Source organism: Pecten maximus, chromosome 8 (assembly GCF_902652985.1).
Source record: "Pecten maximus chromosome 8, xPecMax1.1, whole genome shotgun sequence".
In the NCBI taxonomy this organism is placed as follows: domain Eukaryota; kingdom Metazoa; phylum Mollusca; class Bivalvia; order Pectinida; family Pectinidae; genus Pecten; species Pecten maximus.
In genome coordinates this window covers 1060947-1088586 of record NC_047022.1, presented here as the reverse complement: position 1 = coordinate 1088586, position 27640 = coordinate 1060947, and the positions used below count along the sequence as shown (strand labels likewise).

Genomic DNA, 27640 nt, shown 5'->3' with positions numbered 1-27640 from the left:
GATGACATCATAACATCTACACTTAATTAGATCTAATGACATAACATCTACACTTAATTAGATGTGATGACATCATGACATCTACTCTTAATTAGATCTGATGACATCATGACATCTACACTTAATTAGATGTGATGACATCATAACATCTACACTTAATTAGATCTGATGACATCATAACATCTACACTTAATTAGATCTGACGACATCATAACATCTACTCTTAATTAGATGTGATGACCATCATAACATCTACACTTAATTAGATGTGATGACCATCATAACATCTACGCTTAATTAGATGTGATGACATCATAACATCTACACTTAATTAGACGTGATGACATCATAACATCTACACTTAATTAGATGTGATGACATCATAACATCTACACTTAATTAGATGTGATGACCATCAGAACATCTACACTTAATTAGATGTGATGACATCATAACATCTACACTTAATTAGATGTGATGACATCATAACATCTACACTTAATTAGATCTAATGACATAACATCTACACTTAATTAGATGTGATGACATCATGACATCTACTCTTAATTAGATCTGATGACATCATGACATCTACACTTAATTAGATGTGATGACATCATGACATCTACACTTAATTAGATCTGATGACATCATAACATCTACACTTAATTAGATGTGATGACCATCATAACATCTACACTTAATTAGATGTGATGACATCATAACATCTACACTTAATTAGATGTGATGACATCATAACATCTACACTTTATTAGATGTGATGACATCATGACATCTACACTTAATTAGATGTGATGACATCATAACATCTACACTTAATTAGATGTGATGACCATCATAATATCTACACTTAATTAGATGTGATGACATCATAACATCTACACTTAATTAGATGTGATGACATCATAACATCTACACTTAATTAGATGTGATGACCATCATAACATCTACACTTAATTAGATGTGATGACATCACAACATCTACACTTAATTAGATGTGATGACATCACAACATCTACACTTAATTAGATGTGATGACATCATAACATCTACACTTAATTAGATGTGATGACATCATAACATCTACACTTAATTAGATGTGATGACATCATAACATCTACACTTAATTAGATGTGATGACATCATAACATCTACACTTAATTAGATGTGATGACATCATGACATCTACACTTAATTAGATGTGATGACATCATGACATCTACACTTAATTAGATGTGATGACATCATGACATCTACACTTAATTAGATGTGATGACATCATGACATCTACACTTGATTTAATCTGACGACCACCAGATGAGGTGTAATGGTCGGAGGTAACAAAAAAACAAAACAAAATGTCGGTAAAGGTTAGAGTAATACATTCTCTTTGTACTAGGGTAAAGGTCAATGTCTATTGGTATTAGGGTAAATGTCAATGTCCATTGGTACTAGGGTAAAGGTTATTGTCTATTGGTACTAGGGTAAAGGTCAATGTCTATTGGTATTAGGGTAATGGTCAATGTCTATTGGTATTAGGGTAAAGGTCAATGTCTATTGGTATTAGGGTAAAGGTCAATGTCTATTGGTACTAGGGTAAAGGTCAATGTCTATTGGTAATAGGGTAAAGGCCAATGTCTATTGGTGCTAGGGTAAAGGTAAATGCCTATTGGTACCAGGGTAAAGGTCAATGTCTATTGGTATTAGGGTAAAGGTTAATGACTATTGGTACTAGGGTAAAGGTAAATGTCTATTGGCATTAGGGTAAAGGTCAATGTCTTTTTGTACTAGGATGAAGGTCAATGTCTATTGGTACTTGGGTAAAGGTCAATGTCCATTGGTACTAGGGTAAAGGTCATTGTCTATTGGTATTAGGGTAATGGTCAATGTTTATTGGTACTAAGTTAAAGGTCAATGTCTATTGGTACTAGGGTCAATGTCAGTGTCTATTGGTACTAGGGTAAAGGTCAATGTCTATTTGTACTAGGGTAATGGTCAATGTTTATTGGTACTAAGGTAAAGGTCAATGTCTCTTGGTATTAGGGTAATGGTCAATGTCTATTAGTACTAAGGTAAAGGTCAATGTCTATTGGTACTAGGGTAAAGGTCAATGTCTATTGGTACTAGGGTCAATGTCAGTGTCTATTGGTACTAGGGTAAAGGTCAATGTCTATTTGTACTAGGGTAATGGTCAATGTTTATTGGTACTAAGGTAAAGGTCAATGTCTATTGGTATTAGGGTAATGGTCAATGTCTATTAGTACTAAGGTAAAGGTCAATGTCTATTGGTACTAGGGTAAAGGTCAATGTCTATTGGTACTAGGGTAAAGGTCAATGTCTATTTGTACTAGGGTAATGGTCAATGTTTATTGGTACTAAGGTAATGGTCAATTTCTATTGGTACTAGGGTAAAGGTCCATGTCTATTGGTACTAGGGTAAAGGCCAATGTCTGTTGGTACTAGGGTAAAGGTCAATGTCTACTGGTACTATGGTAACGGTCAATGTCTGTTGGTATAGGGTAAAGATCAATGTCTGTTGGTACTAGGGTAAAGATCATTGTCTATCAGTACTAGTGTAAAGGTCATTGTCTATTGGTACTAGGGTAAAGGTCAATGTCCATTGGTACTAGGGTAAAGGTCAATGTCCATTGGTACTAGGGTGAAGGTCAATGTCTATTGGTACTAGGGTAATGGTCATTGTCTATTGGTACTAGGGTAAAGATCATTGTCTATCAGTACTAGTGTAAAGATCATTGTCTATTGGTACTAGGGTAAAGATCATTGTCTATTGGTACTAGGGTAAAGGTCATTGTCTATTGGTACTAGGGTAAAGATCATTGTCTACCAGTACTAGTGTAAAGATCATTGTCTATTGGTACTAGGGTAAAGGCCAATGTCTATTGGTACTAGGGTAAAGGTCAATGTCTATTGGTACTAGGGTAAAGGTCAATGCCTATTGGTACTAGGGTAAAGATTAATGTCTATTTGTACTATTGTAATGGTCAATGTCTATAATTACATTTTACCTTGGTAAAGGCCCAAATTTACAATATTAAAGTATATTACAAAGACAGTTCTCTAGATAACAAAAGCAAATTATTCTGCTGTGATTGATGTTACCGCCAACGGTAGGCGCCAACCTCCTGTTGTAGAATATGAGACGTCTTTTTATGTACAACAAACAACATGGCTGTCATGCAGTTACATCAGTACCTATATATTCCCAGGAGACCTTAGACATGATCAAATTATCTGGGAGTTAAGACGCCATTGCGTGAGTTATATAAGTAATTAACGCCAGGTCACAGGAAAGATATTGATTTCTGGAAGAAAAAAATTTACGTTCATTTTGTGCTGTATCATTTAACAGCATTCGTCATCATGGCATAGAGTTTTACAATCTTAGGGATTACTCAAGCTTTTAGAAGGTTTTGAAGGAAAAAGTCTTTTCTTTTGAACATTTACACTATATTACTGAGTACATTTCAGTCGAACCTCTCTCAGCTGCTGCATCCCAAATCAGCATCATATGGGGAGGCGTAGCTCAAGTGATACAGAAACATAATCATATATGATAGATTGTAATCTAAAACCCTTACCTATCACAGTGGTAAGTAGGAGATGCTGCAGCTGTGAGTAGATTTAAAGAAACATGGGTTTCAGTAATTTACGACCATAATTAGTACAAGATGAACACACAACATTGTCGAGATGAACACATGACATTGTCGAGATGAACACATGACATTGTCAAGATGAACACATGCATTGTCGAGATGAACACACAACATTGTCGAGATGAACACACAACATTGTCGAGATGAACACACAACATTGTCGAGATGAACACACAACATTGTCGAGATGAACACACAACATTGTCGAGATGAACACACAACATTGTTGAGATGAACACACAACATTGTTGAGATGAACACATGACATTGTCGAGATGAACACATGACATTGTCGAGATGAACACACAACATTGTCGAGATGAACACACAACATTGTCGAGATGAACACACAACATTGTTGAGATGAACACACGACATTGTCGAGATGAACACATGACATTGTCGAGATGAACACATGACATCGTCGAGATGAACACATGACATTGTCGAGATGAACACATGACATTGTCGAGATGAACACACAACATTGTCGAGATCGACGATCATACAACATCGTCGAGATAACACACAACATTGTCGAGATCGACGATCATACAACATTGTCGAGATGAACACACGACATTGTCGAGATAACACACAACATTGCCGTATAAATCAGAATAATCTAGATGTGTCCTGTAGGTCAAATCATCAGCTGTCTCAAGGTCATCTGTAAATATATTCCATTATCGGTACAGAATTGATGATAATAACGAAGAGCTACAGTCATTAATTAGCTAGGGAATGTCTATATTGGGTCTAAACATGAAATTCACAAATTCTTGTTGGATAGCACTTCTTTCACTAAAGTCTTTATTTGTATTTTTTAAGTTAAAAGGCATTCCTTCCTAAAGTTGGTTACATAACATGTTCAAATGGCTGCTGTTTTAAAAATTGTGTTATCATTAAAAAGAGACATTTTAACATTATAATCCTTCGTAACCTTGGGCAGATTAAACTAGTAGAGGTTTTACTTTTCAATATCCAGACACCATAGATACATAAAAAAAAAAATTGATATAGAACAATAATTATAGAGAATTCAATATAAAATCTACAAAGTAATCGCATCAATCTTTTCAAGAGTTCAGTCGACAGGGATCGACACAGTCACATGACCTTCCCGTGATACAGACACGGCGACAGGAGGATGACCAGAATATAGATAGCGCCTTCTCCAAGTACGCACACAACCCGGAGGACGACGGATCACCTTCCTCACCCGATAGTGATGGAGGTAACAACACGAACAGGAGGAACAGAATCTCATACTTCTTACTGTGATATAGCAGATTTGATGTCATAATTGTTCAAGTCAAAGTAAAATTTGTATGAAAGTTTATTCTCTGAAACTGAAATTGATGAATTAAATCTTTTAACAATTTCAGACGCAGTTTTTGATGTCTACTATTATTCAGTTTGAATTAAATAAAAAAAAACTTATTCATTAACCTATAGTTGATATTCTCAATTATGTGAATTCATTATACATATCATTAAATTTCTTTCTTTTCTCCATATTCCATTTCTAAATATTTAAAAAAAAAAAATTTTTTTTAAATATTTGGTGTCGGGCTTCCATCCTGGCCTGTAGTGCATGTATGGATGAAGGGACAAAAATACAACATAAGTTGATGAAATGATGATGATCGATCTATTCTTACGTTTCAGTATCCTTGGGAGCATTGGAGTTCTCTCTCCTGTACGATTCCGCAGCGAACGCTCTTCACTGTACCGTTGTACGAGCTAGGGTAGGTCAACCATCAACATTTTTGTGTATATTTTTATTGGTCAGATTTTACTGTGATATGATTAACTTGTACTATAAATGACATATTTAGTTACTGTTACACTGGTGGGTAAGTCAGCCGAGCAAAGTTCAGAGACATTTTGTTTTTATCTGTCTTTATCCATTGTCATGCATCACATGTCATCCTCAACACTTTAACATTTTCAATTTCTCAAAAAACCCTGAATCAATTTTTAGTGAAATTTTGCAGAAATCCATCTTGGTCAAAATTGTAGACTTAAAATATGGTTAACACCACAGAGGCTTCAGAGGGGTGGGGCCAAAAAAAGTCAAATTGACTGAAATTTCAAAAATATTCTCAAGACCCAGATATATGGTTTAAGAATCAAATACTTTTCTTTACTATTAATTTTTTGGCTGCCATGTCAAAGTTTTTACAAGGCCAGCATGGGCTGCAGATGCTGCTAGCATGCTGCATTTTCATGCTGCCAGCATGCTGCAAATCCGTACCGGAAGGATGAAAGGTTATTTATGTTCTTTACAAAAAGTGTAACAACCTCCACCAGGCTAGAGTTTCACATTTCTTCCTGGGGAGTGCACAGGATATTCATAAAACTTAACTGATACCAGTTTGTAGAGGCCAGGAAACTCATACATTTTAGCATGATTTCAGTGGAAATAATTTTATTTTTTTTATCCCCAGCATGAAATTTTAGGTGGGGAGGTACATTGTATAAAGTTTATAGCATTGTCCATGTCCGTCCCATCCTGATTAAAAGGTTAACAACTACCAACGTCGTTCTTTGACAGATTTTCATCAAACTTTATACAACGTTGCTAAATATAGAAAATCATCGACCGTTTTAAATGTTTTAACTGTTTTAACACCAGCTAGTAACAGCATTCTTTCGTAGATGATCATCAAACTTTAGACATAGGTATGAGTATAGTTCTGTTGTGTTCCAGTGTTCCAAGGTCAAGGTTCTTCTTAATTATCTAAGTGTCTAAGTTTTTTAGTTTCATTGGGGTATACAAAATTTTGTTTGTAAACTACATGTATATTCTTACAAAAGTTTGCAAACAAAATTTGTTTCATACCCGTATATTTACATTTGCTCTGCATTTCCCCATTGACACAATGCTAAGAGGCAGTTGCCACCATACGCCTATAACACCCAGTGCCTCCGGCTATAACACCTAGTGAGTCATGTGACGTTAAAAAAGGCGGGATTTTTTTGTGTTGGTTAAGTTTTTTTGAAAGTTGACAAAAATGGTAAGACAATGTAAATATAAATATTGAACAGTGGTTTCAATGTTGTTATAGTCGATATTACAGCAAGATGTATGGTGGGTATATGTAGCATGGAAACCCTAACAGGTTCCCATGCCATTTGCCCACCATACATCTTGCTGCCATATCGACTATAACAACATTAAAACCACTGTTCATTGCTTATTTGCGACTAGAAAAATAAATGAAATCAACGCTTATAATTAATTTTTGAAATTAAATCATGCTTACATTTGTTTTATTGCATGGTGCAAATTTTTGTGATTTCCTAAAACACTATAAGTTTAGTTTTGAAATTTTAAATTCAAATGTAGGGAGACATATACATACAAAGATATACAAGAGTTTTATCGACCTTAATAGACCTTCTCAGAGGTAAATACAAGAGTTTTATCGACCTTGATAGACCTTCTTGGAGGTAAATACAAGAGTTTTATAGACCTTGATAGACCTTCTCAGAGGTAAATACAAGAGTTTAACCGACCTTGATAGACCTTCTCGGAGGTAAATACAAGAGTTTAACTGACCTTGATAGATCTTCTCGGAGGTAAATACAAGAGTTTTACTGACCTTGATAGACCTTCTCAGAGGTAAATACAAGAGTTTTACTGACCTTGATAGACCTTCTCGGAGGTAAATACAAGAGTTTTACTGACCTTGATAGACCTTCTCGGTGGTAAATACAGAAACATGTCTGAGTACATCTATATTAATGATACCTCTGAGTCCCTATAAAAACCTCGGGTATAATACAGAGATCACATGAGCAAGATAAATGCTGCAGTGATACGGTGGCCGAGTGGTAAAGGTGTCTCAACACTGTATCACTAGCCCTCCACCTCTGGGTTGCGAGTTCGAAACCTATGTGGGGCAGTTGCTTGGTACTGGCCATAGGTCGGTGTTTTTTCTCCGGGCACTCCGGCTTTCCTCGACCTCCAAAACCAGGCACGTCCTTAAATAACCCTGGCTGTTAATAGATTGTTAAACAAAAAGCAAACCAAACAAGTGATAGACATAATTATAATTTCCTTTATGTCAAAAAAAAGTGCTGTTAAATTATTACAAATGAATTAAATTTACACTTTTAGAGAACAAAAATGAAACAAAATATTAGCGTAATGTCAAAATATAAAATTTCAAATTGCAAATATGTTTACAATTAATGGATTTGATTTGTATAGGGGCTCAAAGCAATGGATTCCAATGGATTGTCCGATCCTTATGTTAAACTCCACACACTTCCTGGAGCAAGCAAGGTAAGTAGGGGTCAAAGGTCATTACTGTCTTGGTAGGGTTTCTATCAATATGTAATGGATCGATTGTTACACATATCTAGACAATACTGGATAAAGCTTGTGAGAGATTTTGGAGGAAGATTGTTCAGCGGTGTTGATTAATCTTCTATGTCTGGTATAAGGTAGACAACTCTGTTGTCCTATCGTCAATGTCTGGTATAAGGGAGACAACTCTGTTGTCCTGTCTTCAATGTCTGGTATAAGGGAGACAACTCTGTTGTCCTATCGTCAATGTCTGGTATAAGGGAGACAACTCTGTTGTCCTGTCTTCAGTGTCTGGTATAAGGGAGACAACTCTGTTGTCCTATCTTCAATGTCTGGTATAAGGTAGACAACTCTGTTGTCCTGTCTTCAATGTCTGGTATAAGGGAGACAACTCTGTTGTCCTGTCTTCAATGTCTGGTATAAGGGAGACAACTCTGTTGTCCTATCGTCAATGTCTGGTATAAGGTAGACAACTCTGTTGTCCTATCGTCAATGTCTGGTATAAGGTAGACAACTCTGTTGTCCTATCTTCAATGTCTGGTATAAGGTAGACAACTCTGTTGTCCTATCGTCAATGTTTGGTATAAGGGAGACAACTCTGTTGTCCTATCGTCAATGTCTGGTATAAGGGAGACAACTCTGTTGTCCTATCGTCAATGTCTGGTATAAGGGAGACAACTCTGTTGTCCTGTCTTCAATGTCTGGTATAAGGGAGACAACTCTGTTGTCCTATCTTCAATGTCTGGTATAAGGGAGACAACTCTGTTGTCCTATCGTCAATGTCTGGTATAAGGGAGACAACTCTGTTGTCCTATCGTCAATGTCTGGTATAAGGGAGATAACTCTGTTGTCCTATCGTCAATGTCTGGTATAAGGGAGATAACTCTGTTGTCCTATCGTCAATGTCTGGTATAAGGGGGTTAGCTCTGTTGTCCTATCTTCAATGTCTGGTATAAGGTAGACAACTCTGTTGTCCTGTCTTCAATGTCTGGTTAAGGGAGACAACTCTGTTGTCCTGTCTTCAATGTCTGGTATAAGGTAGATAACTCTGTTGTCCTATCGTCAATGTCTGGTATAAGGTAGACAACTCTGTTGTCCTATCGTCAATGTCTGGTATAAGGTAGATAACTCTGTTGTCCTATCGTCAATGTCTGGTATAAGGTAGACAACTCTGTTGTCCTGTCTTCAATGTCTGGTATAAGGTAGATAACTCTGTTGTCCTATCGTCAATGTCTGGTATAAGGTAGACAACTCTGTTGTCCTATCGTCAATGTCTGGTATAAGGTAGACAACTCTGTTGTCCTATCGTCAATGTCTGGTATAAGGGGGTTAGCTCTGTTGTCCTGTCATCTATGTCTGGGATAAGGGAGATAACTCTGTCATCCTTTCACTTTTATGTAATCAAAGGACTGAAGTCATTGTATAATGTCCGCCCGTCTGTCCGTAACTCTACAGGCATCAATTTTCCTTTTAACTTTTCAATAACCAGGAGGCCAAGGTTGATATAGGTGATACTGGGCCATACAGCTGCATGCTATGAAATATGACTATGACCTACTTTCAAAGTCATAGGGATCAAATGTGTAGAATATTCTCATAACTGACCAAGAGGTACACACATTGCCATATTATGGGCCAGTAGCATTCTAGAATGGAAACCTTGACCACAAATATTTTTGAAATTAGTTACTTTACTAAGTTACAAGGTCACAGGGTTCAAATGATTTAAAATCCTTTACTTTTTAGATTGCTTCTTTTCAACATCCATATTAAATGTCCTGATCATGATCTTTTCCCAAAATTGATGATCGAGATAAAGACCTATCACATGTTTTCAAATAAATGACCTTGATGTACTTTAAATGTCACATGTGTCAACTTTGTTAATGTTTGAAATTATTTGGTCCTGAATATTTAAATTGTGATATTTAATGTGTACCAGTTTCTGAAGAGATATTGAATTGTAATAATTTGGTGTTTAAGTTAAAGAGATACTTCACTTGACAATATTCATAACAAATGGGCAGTACAGGTCTATTGAGCCTTTTGTTGAAATTTGATTTCAGTCTAACAAACTAAGAACTAAAACCATCCACAAGACACTGAACCCCGAGTGGAACGAGACCCTAACCTACTACGGAATCACCGAAGATGACATGCTCAAGAAAACACTCAGGTAAGAAAAACTCATTGTCGGCCCCCACGGAATCTTCTCTTTGTCTCACTGGTTTGAAAAGCGTGGGTACCGGATGGAAAAACCTTCACTTTGACATGAAGAATTACATGTATATCTTATTGACTAATCAAGATGTTTTATTTTTATTATATGGAACTCTTCTTTTTAGAAAACAGAAATGGTATACCAAGAGAAATTATTGGTGATACAAAACTAGCTCAGACTTTGATGTCACATGACATTAATTTATTTTTGTTGCTATAAAACCTTTCACTGTTTGGCGACCCACTATCTTCTAAAAAAGAAACAAAATTTAGGTTGTGATTATTATATTGTCTAATCCTGGTCAAAAGCTTGGATTTTGATTCATTTGATTAATTGACCTTTTAAAATGATTATGATTGTACCTGGAGATTGATGGCTGTGATTATACATGTCTCTTAGGATTACCCTCTTGATATGATCATGGTAAATATTGCCAATAGAATGTGTCATTTTCATGAGAATTATTTGATGTCATGATTTTAATCAGTTATCCCACTAGAGAGATGTATTATCACAAATGTGTTATAACCTAGCTGGGCCGCAGTGGTTAAGGTGTCCTGATACTTTATCACTAGCCCTCAACCTCTGGGTCGCGAGTTCAAAACCCATGTGGGGCAGTTGCCAGGTACTGACCGCAGGCCGGTGGTTTTTCTCCGGGTCCTCCGGCTTTCCTCCACCTCCAAAACCTGGCACGTCCTTAAATGACCTGGCTGTTAATAGGACGTTACACAAAAACAAACAAACCAAATTTAAATCAATAGAATAAGTTACCAACCAAACAAACCAATATCACAAACGTGTTAAAGTCAAGACAAACTGACAAATCACGGCAGGCAAAGGGAGAAAAAATCCAACAAAAATTAAACATCATAAGGAGAAAAAGCTTTCATAACAGTTTTTAGCTCACCTGCCCGAAGGGCAAGTGAGCTTATGCCGTGGCGCGGCGTCCGTCGTCCGTCCGTCGTCCGTCCGTCCGGCCGTCCGGCCGTCCGTCCGGCGTCAACTTTTCCATTCAAGCAACTTCTTCTCAATAACCAAAAGGCCCAGAGACCTAATATTGGGCCTGTAGCATGCTGGGGTGAAGGGCTACCAAGTTTGTTCAAATGAATAACGTTGACCTTCATTCAAGGTCACAGGAGTCAAAAAGGCTAAAATCTTTGAACGACTTCTTCTCAATAACCAAGAGGCCCAGGGAGTTGATATTTGGCCTGTAGCATGCTGGGTTGAAGGGCTACCAAGTTTGTTCAAATGAATGACCTTGACCTTCATTCAAGGTCACAGGAGTCAAAAAGGCTAAAATGTTTAAACGACTTCTTCTCAATAACCAACAGATCCAGAGACCTAATATTTGGCCTGCAGCATGCTAGGGTGAAGGGCTCCCAAGTTTGTTCAAATGAATGACCTTGACCTTCATTCAAGGTCACAGGAGTCAAAAAGGCTAAAATCTTTAAATGACTTCTTCTCAATAACCAAGAGGCCCAGGGAGTTGATATTGGGTCTGTAGCATGCTGGGGTAAAGGGCTACCAAGTTTGTTGAAATGAATGACCTTGACCTTCATTCAAGGTCACAGGAGTCAAAAAGGCTAAAATCTTTAAACAACTTCTTCTCAATAACCAAGAGTCCCAGAGACCTAATATTTGGCCTGTAGCATGCTGGGGTGAAGGGCTCCCAAGTTTGTTCAAATGAATGACCTTGCTCTTCATTCAAGGTCACAGGAGTCAAAAAGGCTGAAATCTTTAAACGACTTCTTCTCAATAACCAAGAGGCCCAGGGAGTTGATATTGGGTCTGTAGCATGCTGGGGTAAAGGGCTACCAAGTTTGTTCAAATGAATGACCTTGCTCTTCATTCAAGGTCACAGGAGTCAAAAAGGCTGAAATCTTTAAACGACTTCTTCTCAATAACCAAGAGGCCCAGGGAGTTGATATTGGGTCTGTAGCATGCTGGGGTAAAGGGCTACCAAGTTTGTTCAAATGAATGACCTTGATCTTTATTCAAGGTCACAGGAGTCAAAAAGGCTAAAATCTTTAAACGACTTCTTCTCAATAACCAAGAGTCCCAGGGAGTTGATATTGGGTTTGTAGCATGCTGCGGTAAAGGGCTACCAAATTTGTTCAAATGAATGACCTTGACCTTCATTCAAGGTCAGAGGAGTCAAAAAGGCTAAAATATTTAAACAACTTCTTCTCAATAACCAACAGTCCCATAGACCTAATATTTGGCCTGTAGCATGCTGGGGTAAAGGGCTACCAAGTTTGTTCAAATGAATGACCTTGACCTTCATTCAAGGTCACTGGAGTCAAAAAGGCTAACATTTTAAAATGACTTCTTCTCAATAACCAAGAGTCCCAGGGAGTTTATATTGGGTCTGTAGCATGCTGCGGTAAAGGGTTACCAAGTTTGTTCAATTGAATGACCTTGACCTTCATTCAAGGTCACAGCGGTCAAAAAGGCTAAAATTTTTAACAACTTCTTCTCAATTACCAACAGTCCCAGAGACCTAATATTTGGCCTGTAGCATGCTGGGGTGAAGGGCTCGCAAGTTTGTTCAAATGAATGACCTTGATCTTCATTCAAGGTCACAGGAGTCAAAAATGCTAAAATCTTTAAACGACTTCTTCTCAATAACCAAGAGTCCCAGGGAGTTGATATTAGGTCTGTAGCATGCTTGGGTAAAGGGCTACCAAGTTTGTTGAAATGAATGACCTTGACCTTCATTCAAGGTCACAGGAGTCAAAAAGGCTAAAATCTTGAAACGACTCCTTCTCAATAACCAAGAGTCCCATGGAGTTAATATTGGGTCTGTAGCATGCTGGGGTAAAGGGCTACCAAGTTTGTTCAAATGAATGACCCTGACTCGCATTCAAGGTCACGTCGATCAAGTATGCCTAAATCTTTGAATGACTTTTAGTGAAAAGCCAAAGTGCAGAGAGACATTATTATATTGGTCCTGTAGCATGCTTTCAAATAACTGCAGGATCCATATATGAAAAGATCACTGCATTGCAGGTGAGCGATTTGGGCCCATTGGGCCCTTGTTCATGACAATGATAAGAAATTTTCATCGAAAAATCTATCTAAAAAATATGAAGAAATAAACATAAAAATATACTGTAAACAAATCTCCGTTGTGTATTTCAGACTGGCTGTATTAGACGAGGATGCCTTTGGTTACGACTTTATCGGGGAGACACGTGTACCACTGAAGCGACTTCGTGCTGGACAGACCAAACATTTTAATGTGTACCTGGAGAAACAGCTACCGGTCAGTTATCAATCAACACAGTTTATATTGGTCATTTAACCGGTCAGTTATCAATCAACACAGTTTATATTGGTCATTTAACCAGCAGTTATCAATCAACACAGTTTATATTGGTCATTTAACCAGCAGTTATCAATCAACACAGTTTATATTGGTCATTTAACCAGCAGTTATCAATCAACACAGTTTATATTGGTCATTTAACCGGTCAGTTATCAATCAACACAGTTTATATTGGTCATTTAACCAGCAGTTATCAATCAACACAGTTTATATTGGTCATTTAACCAGCAGTTATCAATCAACACAGTTTATATTGGTCATTTAACCAGTCAGTTATCAATCAACACAGTTTATATTGGTCATTTAACCGGTCAGTTATCAATCAACACAGTTTATATTGGTCATTTAACCAGCAGTTATCAATCAACACAGTTTATATTGGTCATTTAACCAGCAGTTATCAATCAACACAGTTTATATTGGTCATTTAACCAGCAGTTATCAATCAACACAGTTTATATTGGTCATTTAACCAGCAGTTATCAATCAACACGGTTTATATTGGTCATTTAACCGGTCAGTTATCTATCAACACAGTTTATATTGGTCATTTAACCGGTCAGTTATCAATCAACACAGTTTATATTGGTCATTTAACCAGCACTGAATGTCATGTAATACTTCGGTAGTGGACCTCACAGTGCTTCGAACCTTTGAGATCAATTAACTATTGAAATGATATTAAAATATCACTGTATAGCCAGTTATTTTGACAGGGATGATATTTTCACTATTTCTTGGGTCATTGACATTGTCGCAGAAAATTTAATCCATGGAATAACAAGAATAATAATTTCCACTCTTCTACGATACACTAAAATACAAGATCTAACAACGCCCAGTAGGAGAACATCTCCGTGTGAACACCGTAGTAAACATTATTATACAGCTAAACGTTTCTCTATACATTTGTGTTTATTATATATCACTGGGTAGTTAGGTTCACACTATATACGATGACTGTCAATATATAGCGATAACTCCCAGGTCTACAGTATATAAGTATCCTGTATCTTGACCGATGGTGTTGTTACAGTTGGAGAAGGACGATGACCTACTATCTAATGACCGAGGGAAAATCTTGCTGTCCCTAAAATACATCTCGGTCAAACAGGCTCTTGCTGTAGGTGTGGTTCGCTGTGTAGAGTTGGCAGCCATGGACAGTAACGGTTACTCTGACCCCTACGTCAAATTGTGAGTTTCTGTTTATTAAAATTAGCTCCTAAATTATCATTTCTTTAATATCAAAATACGTTACGATATGTACATGTTTTTCTAAGGAACTATGTCGAATGTTACTGGAAACATATTAAGTACAAACAAGTTCATATTTTTCCAACTTACAAATCTGAATAGATTAGTGCATCCATGACAGATTGGTGCACCTACATTATTTGAAATAGAAATAATATAATAAAGAAAATGTAATTAGCTGAGTCCTAATTGGTCAAAAATCATAAAAATAGGATAAAATTACAGGTTAACAGCATATCTCCATCTGTATACAGAGAATTTAACTCTTACATAGAGTTATGTCACCATATCAAACAACACAATGACAAATAGTTCTTGACTATTACGACAGTTTCAATAATAACGAGTTACCCAGATATCTCTTTTGTACATTTTGATGTTTCAGATACTTAAAACCTGATCGAGACAAGAAGTCAAAGTTCAAAACAGTTGTGAAGAAGCGAACACTTAACCCAGAGTACAATGAGGTAGGGTTATTAGTAAACCCCCTCCCACCTGTCTGTCATTAACCCAGAGTACAATGAGGTAGGGTTATCAGTAAACCTCCTCCCACCCGTCAGTCATTAACCCAGAGAATAATGAGGTAGGGTTATCAGTAAACCTCCTCCCACCCGTCTGTCATTAACCCAGAGTACAATGAGGTAGGGTTATCAGTAAACCTCCTCCCACCCGTCAGTCATTAACCCAGAGGGTTATCAGTAAACCTCCTCCCACCCGTCTGTCATTAACCCAGAGTACAATGAGGTAGGGTTATCAGTAAACCTCCTCCCACCCGTCTGTCATTAACCCAGAGTACAATGAGGTAGGGTTATCAGTAAACCTCCTCCCACCCGTCTGTAATTAACCCAGAGTACAATGAGGTAGGGTTATCACTAAACCTCCTCCCACCCGTCTGTCATTAACCCAGAGTATAATGAGGTAGGGTTATCAGTAAACCTCCTCCCACCCGTCTGTCATTAACCCAGAGTATAATGAGGTAGGGTTATCAGTAAACCTCCTCCCACCTGTCAGTCATTAACCCAGAGTATAATGAGGTAGGGTTATCAGTAAACCTCCTCCCACCTGTCAGTCATTAACCCAGAGGGTTATCAGTAAACCTCCTCCCACCCGTCTGTCATCAACCCAGAGGGTTATCAGTAAACCTCCTCCAACCCGTCTGTCATTAACCCAGAGTACAATGAGGTAGGGTTATCAGTAAACCTCCTCCCACCTGTCAGTCATTAACCCAGAGGGTTATCAGTAAACCTCCTCCCACCCGTCAGTCATTAACCCAGAGGGTTATCAGTAAACCTCCTCCCACCCGTCTGTCATTAACCCAGAGTACAATGAGGTAGGGTTATCAGTAAACCTCCTCCCACCCGTCAGTCATTAACCAAGAGTATAATGAGGTAAGGTTATCAGTAAACCTCCTCCCACCCGTCAGTCATTAACCCAGAGGGTTATCAGTAAACCTCCTCCCACCCGTCAGTCATTAACCCAGAGTACAATGAGGTAGGGTTATCAGTAAACCTCCTCCCACCCGTCTGTCATCAACCCAGAGTATAATGAGGTAGGGTTATCAGTAAACCTCCTCCCACCCGTCAGTCATCAACCCAGAGTATAATGAGGTAAGGTTATTTAGTAAAACTCTTCCCATCTCTACAATACAGAGATTTGGTACATTTTTTAGCCCACCATCATCAGATGGTGGGCTATTCAAATCGCCCTGCGTCCGTGGTCCGTCGTCCGTCCGTCCCTCCGTCCGTCCGTCCCTCCGTCCGTCCGTCCCTCCGTCCCTCCGTCCGTCCCTCCGTCCGTAAACAATTCTTGTTATCGCTATTTCTGAGAAAGTACTGAAGGGATCTTTCTCAAATTTCATATGAAGGTTGCCCTTGGTGCCTAGTTATGCATATTGCATTTTGAGATCAATCTGAAAACAACATGGCCGACAGGCAGCCATCTTGGATTTTGACAATTGAAGTTTGTTATCACTATTTCTGAGAAAGTATTTAAGGGATCTTTCTCAAATTTCATATGAAAGTTGCCCTTGGTGCCTAGTTATGCATTTTGCATTTTGAGACCAATCTGAAAACAACATGGCCGACAGGCAGCCATCTTGGATTTTGACAATTGAAGTTTGTTATCACTATTTCTGAGAAAGTATTTAAGGGATCTTTCTCAAATTTCATATGAAAGTTGCCCTTGGTGCCTAGTTATGCATATTGCATTTTGAGACCAATTGGATAACAACATGGCCGACAGGCAGCCATCTTGGATTTTGACAATTGAAGTTTGTTATCGCTATTTCTGAGAAAATGCTGAAGGGATCTTTCTCAAATTTCATATGTAGGCTCCCCTTGGTGCCTAGTTATGCATATTGCGATTTGAGACCAATCGGATAACAACATGGCCGACAGGCAGCCATCTTGGATTTTGACAATTGAAGTTTGTTATCGCTATTTCCGAGAAAGTACTGAATGGATCTTTCTCAAATTTCATATGTAGGTTCCCCTTGGTGCCTAGTTATGCATATTGCGATTTGAGACCAATCGGAAAACAACATGGCCGACAGGCAGCCATCTTGGATTTTGACAGTTGAAGATTGTTATCGCTATTTCTGATAAAGTACTGAAGGGATCTTTCTCAAATTTCATATGAAGGTTCCCCTTGGTGCCTTGTTATGCATATTGCATTTTGAGACCAATTGGATAACAACATGGCCGACAGGCAGCCATCTTGGATTTTGACAATTGAAGTTTGTTATCGCTATTTCTGAGAAAGTGCTGAAGGGATCTTTCTCAAATTTTATATGTAGGCTCCCCTTGGTGCCTAGTTATGCATATTGCGATTTGAGACCAATCGGATAACAACATGGCCGACAGGCAGCCATCTTGGATTTTGACAATTGAAGTTTGTTATCGCTATTTCCGAGAAAGTACTGAATGGATCTTTCTCAAATTTCATATGAAGGTTCCCCTTGGTGCCTAGTTATGCATATTGCATTTTGAGACCGATCTAAAAATAACATGGCCGACAGGCAGCCATCTTGGATTTTGACAATTGAAGTTTGTTATCGCTATTTCTCAAAGTACTGAATGGATCTTTCTCAAATTTCATAAGTAGGTTCCCCTTGGTCCCTTGTATTGCATTTTTGGACCAGTCTGTCCTGAAAACAACCTGACAAACAAACAGCCATTATCGTTAAATCTCAAATTTCTTATATAGCTAGGATTCCCTTGTTTGAAAAGTACTGGAGGGATGTCTCAATTTGCACAGATTAGTAAAATGAAGGGAAAAGTAGAGAAAAGATCAATCTGACATGGAACCTATGAAGATCATTCAATGGTGGGCGCCAAGATCCCTCTGGGATCTCTTGTTTTATTTTGACATTATCATGTTACAGGATTTCCTGTACGAGATCAAACTGCCAGAACTCGCGAAGAAGACTCTAGAGATCACGGTGTGGGATAAGGACATCGGCAAGGCTAACGACTTCATAGGTAAGTCATAAGTCATGTCTAAACATTTCCACAATTAACGATCTGCTTCTCACTACTTTCGGAGATAACAATTTTTGCCTTGAATAACATTTCCACATTTTACGATCTGCCTCTCACTACTTTCGGATTTACACTTTTCCTTTGTTTAACATTTCCACATTTTATGATCTGCCTCTCACTACTTTCGGGGATAACACTTTTCCTTTGTTTAACATTTCCACATTTTATGATCTGCCTCTCACTACTTTCGGGGATAACACTTTTCCTTTGTTTAACATTTCCACATTTTATGATCTGCTTCTCACTACTTTCGGGGATAACACTTTTCCTTTGTTTAACATTTCCACATTTTACAATCTACCTCCACTACTTTCGGAGATAACACTTTTTGCCTTGTATAACATTTCCCCTCAATATTTGCCAGCCCTCCCTATATAAGAGATTTTATACTTTACTCGGTGATGTATTATCAGTAAATCTTCTTTCACTTTTCATTTCAAATGTTTTAAGAGTGGATGTCAGCAAGCATCGAGCAATTTTGGCAAAATATGGAAAGTGTCAAAATTACCAAAATGCTTCAAATTTACATATGTTGGTCTAAATGTAATATCATGCAAGAAAATAGGTATCAAGTATCAAAGTTATCACCGTTGCCATGGAAACCGACAAGTCTTTAAAAAACCCAATCAGACTCAGTGGGATATTACAATATTTAAAGAAATTAATTTATTATAAATTTCTGGTTTTACATTTTTTTACTTTTTAAGTTTATAGTTACTTAGTGCATATCATATAATAATTTCAGACTGAAAAGTATAACATCTATCAAGACTTTTAGCCCGTATAATATAAATTGTCTCATATACTACCTATTTAAATAGGGATATCAGGTGATAAAAGTATTGCTATTTTTTTTCTTAGTCATTTGCCAGCCAATTTTTCTTTTGATTATAATGCAACATTAAGTACAGAAAATATAATGTATAATCATTAGCTTCATCGAGGTTGTAGATTGTAAAAAAAGAGGATTTAGTATTACATGTACTGCCATTAAATCTAAGCTATTGAGAGGGACGAGTTATCTCCCCTGTTGGAACTCTTTGGTGAAAGGTACAAAAAGTTCATTGTTTACATGGAAAGATGGATACCACAGTTCACAGCATTCTAGACAGTTATGGTAATTGAAAAGGCATGAACTTCTTTTTAGACATGGGAATCGGTTAAAATAATGTTTGTATAGAATTTCCCTTCGATGGTATACTAAAAGTACAGTGAAATTGTGAGGAAATTGCTACTCAGCAGTAATCAGTAAAAGTTCCTAATTCTAAAAAATATTTAGGCACATGTTTTTTAAATATATGTAACAACCGGTTATTCCTGTAATATTAACTATACAAAAGTATACATAATTGTAATCTGTACAATATTTTCAATTATAATACAGTTGTTAAAATTTAGTGAACTTATTCTTCTCTGTTTTTCAGACCTGTGAAAACCATGGTAACCAAATAAAAAAACCTAAAAAAAAAAAAAGGAAAATCACAAATTAAGGCCAAAATAACCTGCGCATATTTTTTCGGATAGCTATTTCAAAATCTAACATATTCATCCCAGTAACAGAATTAAGATTGTTTTGACATACAGTGTATGTTCATTTGAATAGTAGGATTATCTGCAATCGAAGAGTTATTATAAACAAAATGTGCCAGAAATGGCTGACATCTTCTAATCATTGGTGTCTAAGAAGACGTACATGGAACAAATATTGAATATGGTTGAATTTGACTGCAAAGTAATATAAAATATTTACCCAAACTATTAATTTTCACAACCAAGAGGTTGGTTCCTGCTGTCTGTAAAACCTACAGACTGCAGGAACCAAATTCACTCAGAGCAAGGGATGTGTACAGATATTTTAATTGCTTATTTTTTCAATGTATTTACACCCAGAGATGTACATGTAGCATGATAGACATACAATTTACAGAGGTATTTCACCTGTAAATGGATACTATCATACATAAATATAGACTTACGAGGTAGAGTCTGGGATTATTTCTGGGTACTCAGCAGGAACGCTTTTCTATTTTATACTGCTATATACACTTATAAATTTGGAATGTTCAAAATTCAACCAAAAGTACTTCTACAGCAATTCAAATTAACAATCACTGATTAATATTTTTTTAAGCTTCTATATACTTGTACTTTTATCACCGAATGATAATGTTGACCTTGACTTTAAGGTCAAATGCCAAATTAATGTGAATTTCTGTCCAGTGACCACTGATTACTAAACAATACTTTAGTTTTTGACACATTTGAGGTATATCTGAGATAAAATCACTTTATGATTCATGTAATATTGGGTTTTACTCTAATTACAGGATAATTAATGTCTTTTCTATCTCTAAACAAAAACCAATACTTCACAACCATGGATGCAGCCATTACAATAAAAACTATCATGCCTGAAATCCATTCACATTGCTTTTTTTCATATACAAGGTCCGAGGTCCTTAATGGTCACCAGAGTTTTGCAATATTTTAGTTTATTCAACCCTTTTTGACTCCACCCATCAGCCAAGGGGGTCAGTCAGGCTAAACATGTACATACCATCAAGCTGTCATCCAAAGCTGATAATGTTAACCATTACCAAGTTAGAATGAATTTCAATAGAATTCAAACAAATGATAGTCAAACATGTGATTTTCCTATATAAACTATAGTAAATATTACCTCATGAAATTCATAATTTTGGTTAAGTACCTCAGACACTTTCACCTATGAAGAGTCTTTGATTCTACCCTATTTCTGTCTTGAGAATTTTTTTTTGTGAAATTTTAGTTGTTTTGACCCTTTTCAATTATGTTTCTCAGGCCCCTGGTGGTGGTGGTGGGGGGGGGGGGGGGTGACCATATATAATTCACAATTTTGGTTGACCTTTGATCATGAAAGCTTCCTGCCTATGGCAGTTTTGGAGAAGTGGAAAATGTAGCAAAAGGCGATTAGAATACATGAAGGTCACTAGAGACTTTGTGTCAGGTGACCTAAAAATAAAGCGTGGTATACCTCATTACCTCATAAAGGCAAGGACAAGATATTTTGAAGTTGAAAGCCATACTATATAGGTATACTTTGTCAATGCTTATACTGTTTCTGGGAAAAGGGTGGAGAAACAGAGTATGCATTCCCAGAAATCCACTGAGAAGGTGTTCAAAAAGGGGGATAACTCTTATACAATTGTCACAAAGGTGACTGTGTCTTTAATACCCCAGTAGGCCTAATTTGTCAACATTATAAAGTCTGTAGAAGAAATCCGCCTTACATCTCAATTTAGTTAAGTTACAGTCATTAGGAACAAAAATCTACAGCAACTCTCATAATGACACTTTTGATTTCAGCTTTGTGTTCTTTCATTTTCTTCTATGCTAAGTATTACTATTTTTTGTTAATATCTGCAACTTCAATATTTTTGGTGACCATATCAAAATGTGTCAAAGTAAAAATTGTTGAAGTGTTCAACATTGAATCAGTGAAAGAAGAGTTCATTTCTTTGATTCAAAATTATTACAAAAAAGAACTGTAAGTGCTTTTTTTCTAATTAAATAAGTGGTTGCCATGGCAACCAAAATGCAAATAAACCATTTTTTTTTTAATTTCATAATAATTGTATCATTGAAAATGTCCATTCATTACTTCTTTTTTAAGGAGATGAATTAAATTGTGGTTAAAAAGTTCAATTTATATATATATACATTGTTTTGTGAGAAAAAATGTGCTGAAAATGTCAGAAATCATGAAAAAAATGGGAAAGTTCGAATCATTATACCAAAATCACCTTTAAGTTGCCAGCCAATTTTATTTTTTAAACTTACCCTGTAGACATCTAATGAAAAGAAAGCCATATGCAATACTCCATATATGGTTGTAGATTCCAACTAAGGTCAACCAAACTTTGTCATATTTTGATATTTTTTCAGTTAGAATTCCTTGCTGTATTCAGGTTACCATAGCAACAGTTTGTAAATATTGACAATTATATTTTTTTAATCAAATGATTAAGGGGGGTCACCATTATTAAATTTTGGCTGTAAATACTTTAATCTCACTGTTATTTAGGATTCAGAGATACTCTAAATTCTAAAAATTTTATGTAGGCGATGTGTTATTTGAGCCCGTAACTAAGGAAGTCATATTGCTTGGATACGGAGCCACAGACATGATTGAAATTCCATTTTTGTTATTCATATCCACCAATTATAACATAATTTAACATTTAAGGTCACTTTTTCTAAAATCTATTTTTTTCACTTTCCACCTAATGCTCGATGCTTGCTGACATCCACTCTTTAAAAAAAAACCAATTAGTCCAGAAGAGAGGGCAGCTTCAAATGTGTAGTTTTAGGGTAATAGTTAATGTCTGATTGAAATCGCTAGTTGAACTTTTCTTGACTTGAAAATTTGATCATGCATAATCCCTTCCATGGAGTTCATGGTTCAGACTAAACTCAGTTGGAAAATACTCATCTTGTCCAGTCAACAATTCCTATCTACCCCCATTTGATAATGAGAGGAGCCAGGCCATCTTTAATATGTACATACTTCCACTCTGTGATGGTCCAGCCCGACTTAGACAAATCCTTTTATCCAAATAAAATAAGGATTTTGAATAATTATTTCTATAATTTCACCTATTTGTCCAAGCCAACCTATTTCCCTCAAGTGCGGCAGACCCACCATTTATAAATATAAATAAGCTAAGTTATCTTCATCTCAGGGGCCGTGGTGGCTGTGTGGTTAAGGTGTCCGGACACTTTATCACTAGCCCTTCACCTCTGGGTTGGGAGTTCAAAACCTACGTTGGGCAGTTGCCAGGTACTGACCGTAGGCCGGTGGTTTTTTCTCCCAGTACTCCGGCTTTCCTCCACCTTCAAAACCTGACACATCCTTAAATTACCCTGGCTGTTAATAGGACGTTAAACAAAATAAACCAAACCAAACCAAATCTTCTTCTATTGAAGATCAAACTTATTGAAATAGCCATCGTGCTTTTTCCTTCGTCATGCCTTTTCACATATCAAACTTCTCAAGCTCCACCATTGGGATTCGACCAGTTCTAACTTGAACCTCAGATTGTCCTGACCGATCATGAGTGTTATTATTTTTCGGGTCGCTCCAGAATCCGAGATGGCCACCATGGCAGCCATCTTAAAAAACACATCTTAAACTTCTTATCCAGTTCTACTGGAACCAACAAAGTTTTTGTCTTTGTTTGGCCTCGTAAAAACTTCGACATGGCAGCCATGGTGTAATTATTTTAAGATTGCGTAAGCATGGTTTTCCTGAACAGTACCTCTTTTAAACATCTTCTCAAATTCCATAGATGGCCTCATTGCCAACAGTATGATTGTACCTGTGACTATATATGAATACAACAATAGTATAAGGGCCTTTAGAGCCAGATGACCATTAAGGCCCATTATGCCTCTTGTTTTAAAGGGAGGAGAAAATAGGTCCTATAATCTTATACAAAGCCCTTATTGTGCCCTGTTCTTCTACCCTGAAGGGGCCAAGAACCTCAGATTTATACAAATCAAGTTCCCTTCAGCCAAGTACATCCATTCTTTCTTTCTGGACCTGTTGATAGAGACTACGGATGCCACCCCAAATTAGGCTTACGATTTACCGTACAGTTATCGCTGTTCAATGAAAACAATTTTACTTGTCATTCCTGCAATAAACATTTAAATGAGCTCTCTAGTTTTGGAAGTTGTACTGAAATAATTGTGTTTTGTCAATCCTTGCTGTTGGTATTTTCTAACATAATTGTAATTAATAGAATCTCTTTGTTGACAAAATATTGAATATATTGATCTTTGTAAATATATTTTAATTTTTTATATTGATTTCATATGAAATTCCTCATCAACACTTGTGTTAGATCTTCAGATATACAGATTTTTTTTCACAAGGCATTCATCGCAGGAATAAATAGTATTAATCTATTGCAAACATTTCCAGTTCGCAGTATTTTAAAAAAGAAAAACAAAAAAAAACAACAACATGAAATCCTGAATTATAAATTGGAAAAATAAAGTAACTTGAATTTGATTGGTTGAGCTGTGATTAATTATAAGCTACTCCAGCCAATGAGATTTTATGTTACAAATTTCTTTGATCTTTGGCATTGCTTCTGTACATTAAGTTGAATGTTTTGGACATTTTCTTTATTCAGGTGGAGTCCAGCTAGGTATCAACTCAAAAGGAGAGAGACTCAAACACTGGTTCGACACCCTGAAGAATCCTGACCAGAAATTTGAACGGTGGCAGCTGTTGTCAGCCGAACTCATTCCCGAGGTTCAATTAACATCCTAATGCTCAAACGTTCTTGTGATCCTGCATGTTTTATTGTTGTGAGTTTTATGATTTTCAATTTGAGTTATGTAATATGTATAAATATAATATCATTGGAAATTTAAGTTTGCTAGTCTGCATGTATCCAGGCATGGTATCTCCTCATATATAAACCTAGTCCCCCCTTGTCTGATTTGTTTTGTTCATTAGGTGATAATTATAACAAATATTGTAAACCAGTTACTCCTGTGTCGTTTCCCTCAACACATATAACATTTAATGTTTCACATTCCAGTGTCTGTATTGTCTGTACCAAAGAGGTCAATGTTCAGGACCATAACCTTTTTAGACAATATCGTGGTGATTAGACATCCCGGAGTTATCTCCCTTTATATCCAGTAACGGTGCTACAGGTAGCACACTGGTTGGACACGCTGGTCTTTAACAAAGGGGCCAGAGTTAGATTCCTACATCAGATCATGAAAAAACCACTTCGGTCTTCTCATTATACAATGTATGGCATCTTCTTAATTGTTTTAAGGTAATTGATTTGGTATAGAGGCTATATTAAAACTCTTGAAACTTTATTTTTTTTACAACAAGTGTGAAGCAAGTTAGATCAACTTATATTAATCATACTTGTTGGCCTGGATAGAAGCATGCGAGGGGTCTTACTGTGGGAGGAAAGTGTTTACATTTCACCTGTTCAGAATAGAGAGTCTACATTCAACTGGTTCAGAATACAGTGTTTACATTCCACTGGTTCAGAATAGAGTGTTTACATTCCACTGGTTCAGAATAGAGAGTCTACATTCAACTGGTTCAGAATAGAGTGTCTACATTCAACTGGTTCAGAATAGAGTGTTTACATTCCACTGGTTCAGAATAGAGTGTCTACATTCAACTGGTTCAGAATAGAGAGTCTACATTCAACTGGTTCAGAATACAGTGTCTACATTCAACTGGTTCAGAATACAGTGTTTACATTCCACTGGTTCAGAATAGAGTGTCTACATTCCACTGGTTCAGAATAGAGTGTCTACATTTCACCTGTTCAGAATAGTGTTTACATTCCACTTGTTCAGAATAGAGTGTCTACATTCCACTGGTTCAGAATACAGTGTCTACATTCCACTGGTTCAGAATACAGTGTCTACATTTCACTGGTTCAGAATAGAAAGTCTACATTCAACTGGTTCAGAATAGAGTGTCTACATTCAACTGGTTCAGAATACAGTGTTTACATTCCACTGGTTCAGAATAGAGTGTCTTCATTCCACTGGTTCAGAATAGAGTGTTTACATAACACTGGTTCAGAATAGAAAGTCTACATTCCACTGGTTCAGAATAGAGTGTTTACATTACACTGGTTCAGAATACAGTGTTTACATTACACTGGTTCAGAATACAGTGTCTACATTCCACTGGTTCAGAATACAGTGTCTACATTCAACTGGATCAGAATTGAGTGTTTACATTCCACTGGTTCAGAATAGAGTGTCTACATTCAACTGGTTCAGAATAGAGCGTCTACATTACACTGGTTCAGAATACAGTGTCTACATTCCACTGGTTCAGAATAGAGTGTTTACATTCAACTGGTTCAGAATACAGTGTTTACATTCAACTGGTTCAGAATACAGTGTTTAGATTCCTCTGGTTCAGAATACAGTGTTTACATTCCACTGGTTCAGAATACAGTGTTTACATTCCACTGGTTCAGAATACAGTGTTTACATTCCACTGGTTCAGAATAGAGTGTCTACTTTCCACTGGTTCAGAATAGAGTGTTTACATTCAACTGGTTCAGAATAGAAAGTCTACATTCAACTGATTCAGAATAGAGTGTATATTAAAAATAGTAATTGACATTCTTAGACATTACATTTATCCTCTTACAGATTATGATGTCATCAATAGATGAACAATATATGATGTCATGCAATGAATTGTTGTTGCTATGCACTTTAGAATCTAAACAGTGAAACCGGTTGTGCGAAATTTAACGCCTTGGATTGTCAATTACTATTTTTATACGCCCGACGAAAGACGGGGTGGGCGGGTGGGCAGGTGGGTGGGCACATATGGTGTCCGGACCATAACTCCAATACTACGCGACCCAGGCTCTCCATGCTGGACACAAATATACATCTTGATGAGCCGGAGTGTCGCATACCAAAATCATGCCCCTTACCCCCGTATTTGTGGAGTTATTCCCCTTTGATGTTTTTACTTGTCCGGACCTTAACTCCAGTACTACTCGACCCAGGCTCTCCATATTTGACACAAATATACATCTTGATGAGCTGGAGTGTCGCATACCAAAATCATGCCCTGTACCCCCGTATTTGCGGAGTTATTCCCCTTTGATGATTTTGCTTGTCCGGACCATAACTCCAGTACTACTCGACCCAGGCTCTCCATACTTGACACAAATATACACATTGATGAGCCGGAGTGTCGCATACCAAATTCATGCCCCTTACCCCCATATTTGTGGAGTTATTCCCCTTTGATGATTTTACTTCGGGCACATATGGTGTCCGGACCATATCTCCAGTACTACTCAACCCAGGCTCTCCATACTTGACGCAAATATACATCTTGATGAGCCGGAGTGTCGCATACCAAAATCATGCCCTTACCCCCGTATTTGTGGAGTTATTCCCCTTTGATGATTTTAATTGTGCGGACCATAACTCCAATACTACTTGACCCAGGCTCTGCATACTGGACACAAATATACATCTTGATGAGCCGGAGTGTCGCATACCAAAATCATGCCCTTACCCCCGTATTTGTGGAGTTATTCCCCTTTGATGATTTTACTTGTCCGGACCATAACTCCAATACTACTTGACCCAGGCTCTCCATACTGGACACAAATATACATCTTGATGAGCCGGAGTGTCTCATACCAAAATCATGCCCCTTACCCCCGTATTTGTGGAGTTATTCCCCTTTGATGATTTTGTAATTGC

The 27640-nt window shown here is 37.1% G+C and overlaps 1 protein-coding gene across 2 annotated transcripts in view; it reads left to right on the top strand.

Annotated features, from left to right (window-relative positions):
- Window positions 1–27640, top strand: part of LOC117332682 (rabphilin-3A-like) — a 105409-nt gene that overhangs the window by 74824 nt on the left and 2945 nt on the right. The window contains exons 9-17 of one of the 2 annotated variants that reach the window (XM_033891680.1): window positions 4783–4935; window positions 5370–5449; window positions 7921–7995; window positions 10086–10195; window positions 13382–13505; window positions 14605–14762; window positions 15208–15289; window positions 18205–18301; window positions 24541–24718. In XM_033891680.1, coding sequence (XP_033747571.1) covers window positions 4783–4935; window positions 5370–5449; window positions 7921–7995; window positions 10086–10195; window positions 13382–13505; window positions 14605–14762; window positions 15208–15289; window positions 18205–18301; window positions 24541–24680 — 1019 coding nt within the window. In that variant the 3' untranslated portion in view covers window positions 24681–24718. The remainder of the gene's footprint in view (window positions 1–4782; window positions 4936–5369; window positions 5450–7920; window positions 7996–10085; window positions 10196–13381; window positions 13506–14604; window positions 14763–15207; window positions 15290–18204; window positions 18302–24540; window positions 24719–27640) is intronic. The other variant, XM_033891681.1, reaches the window with a different exon arrangement.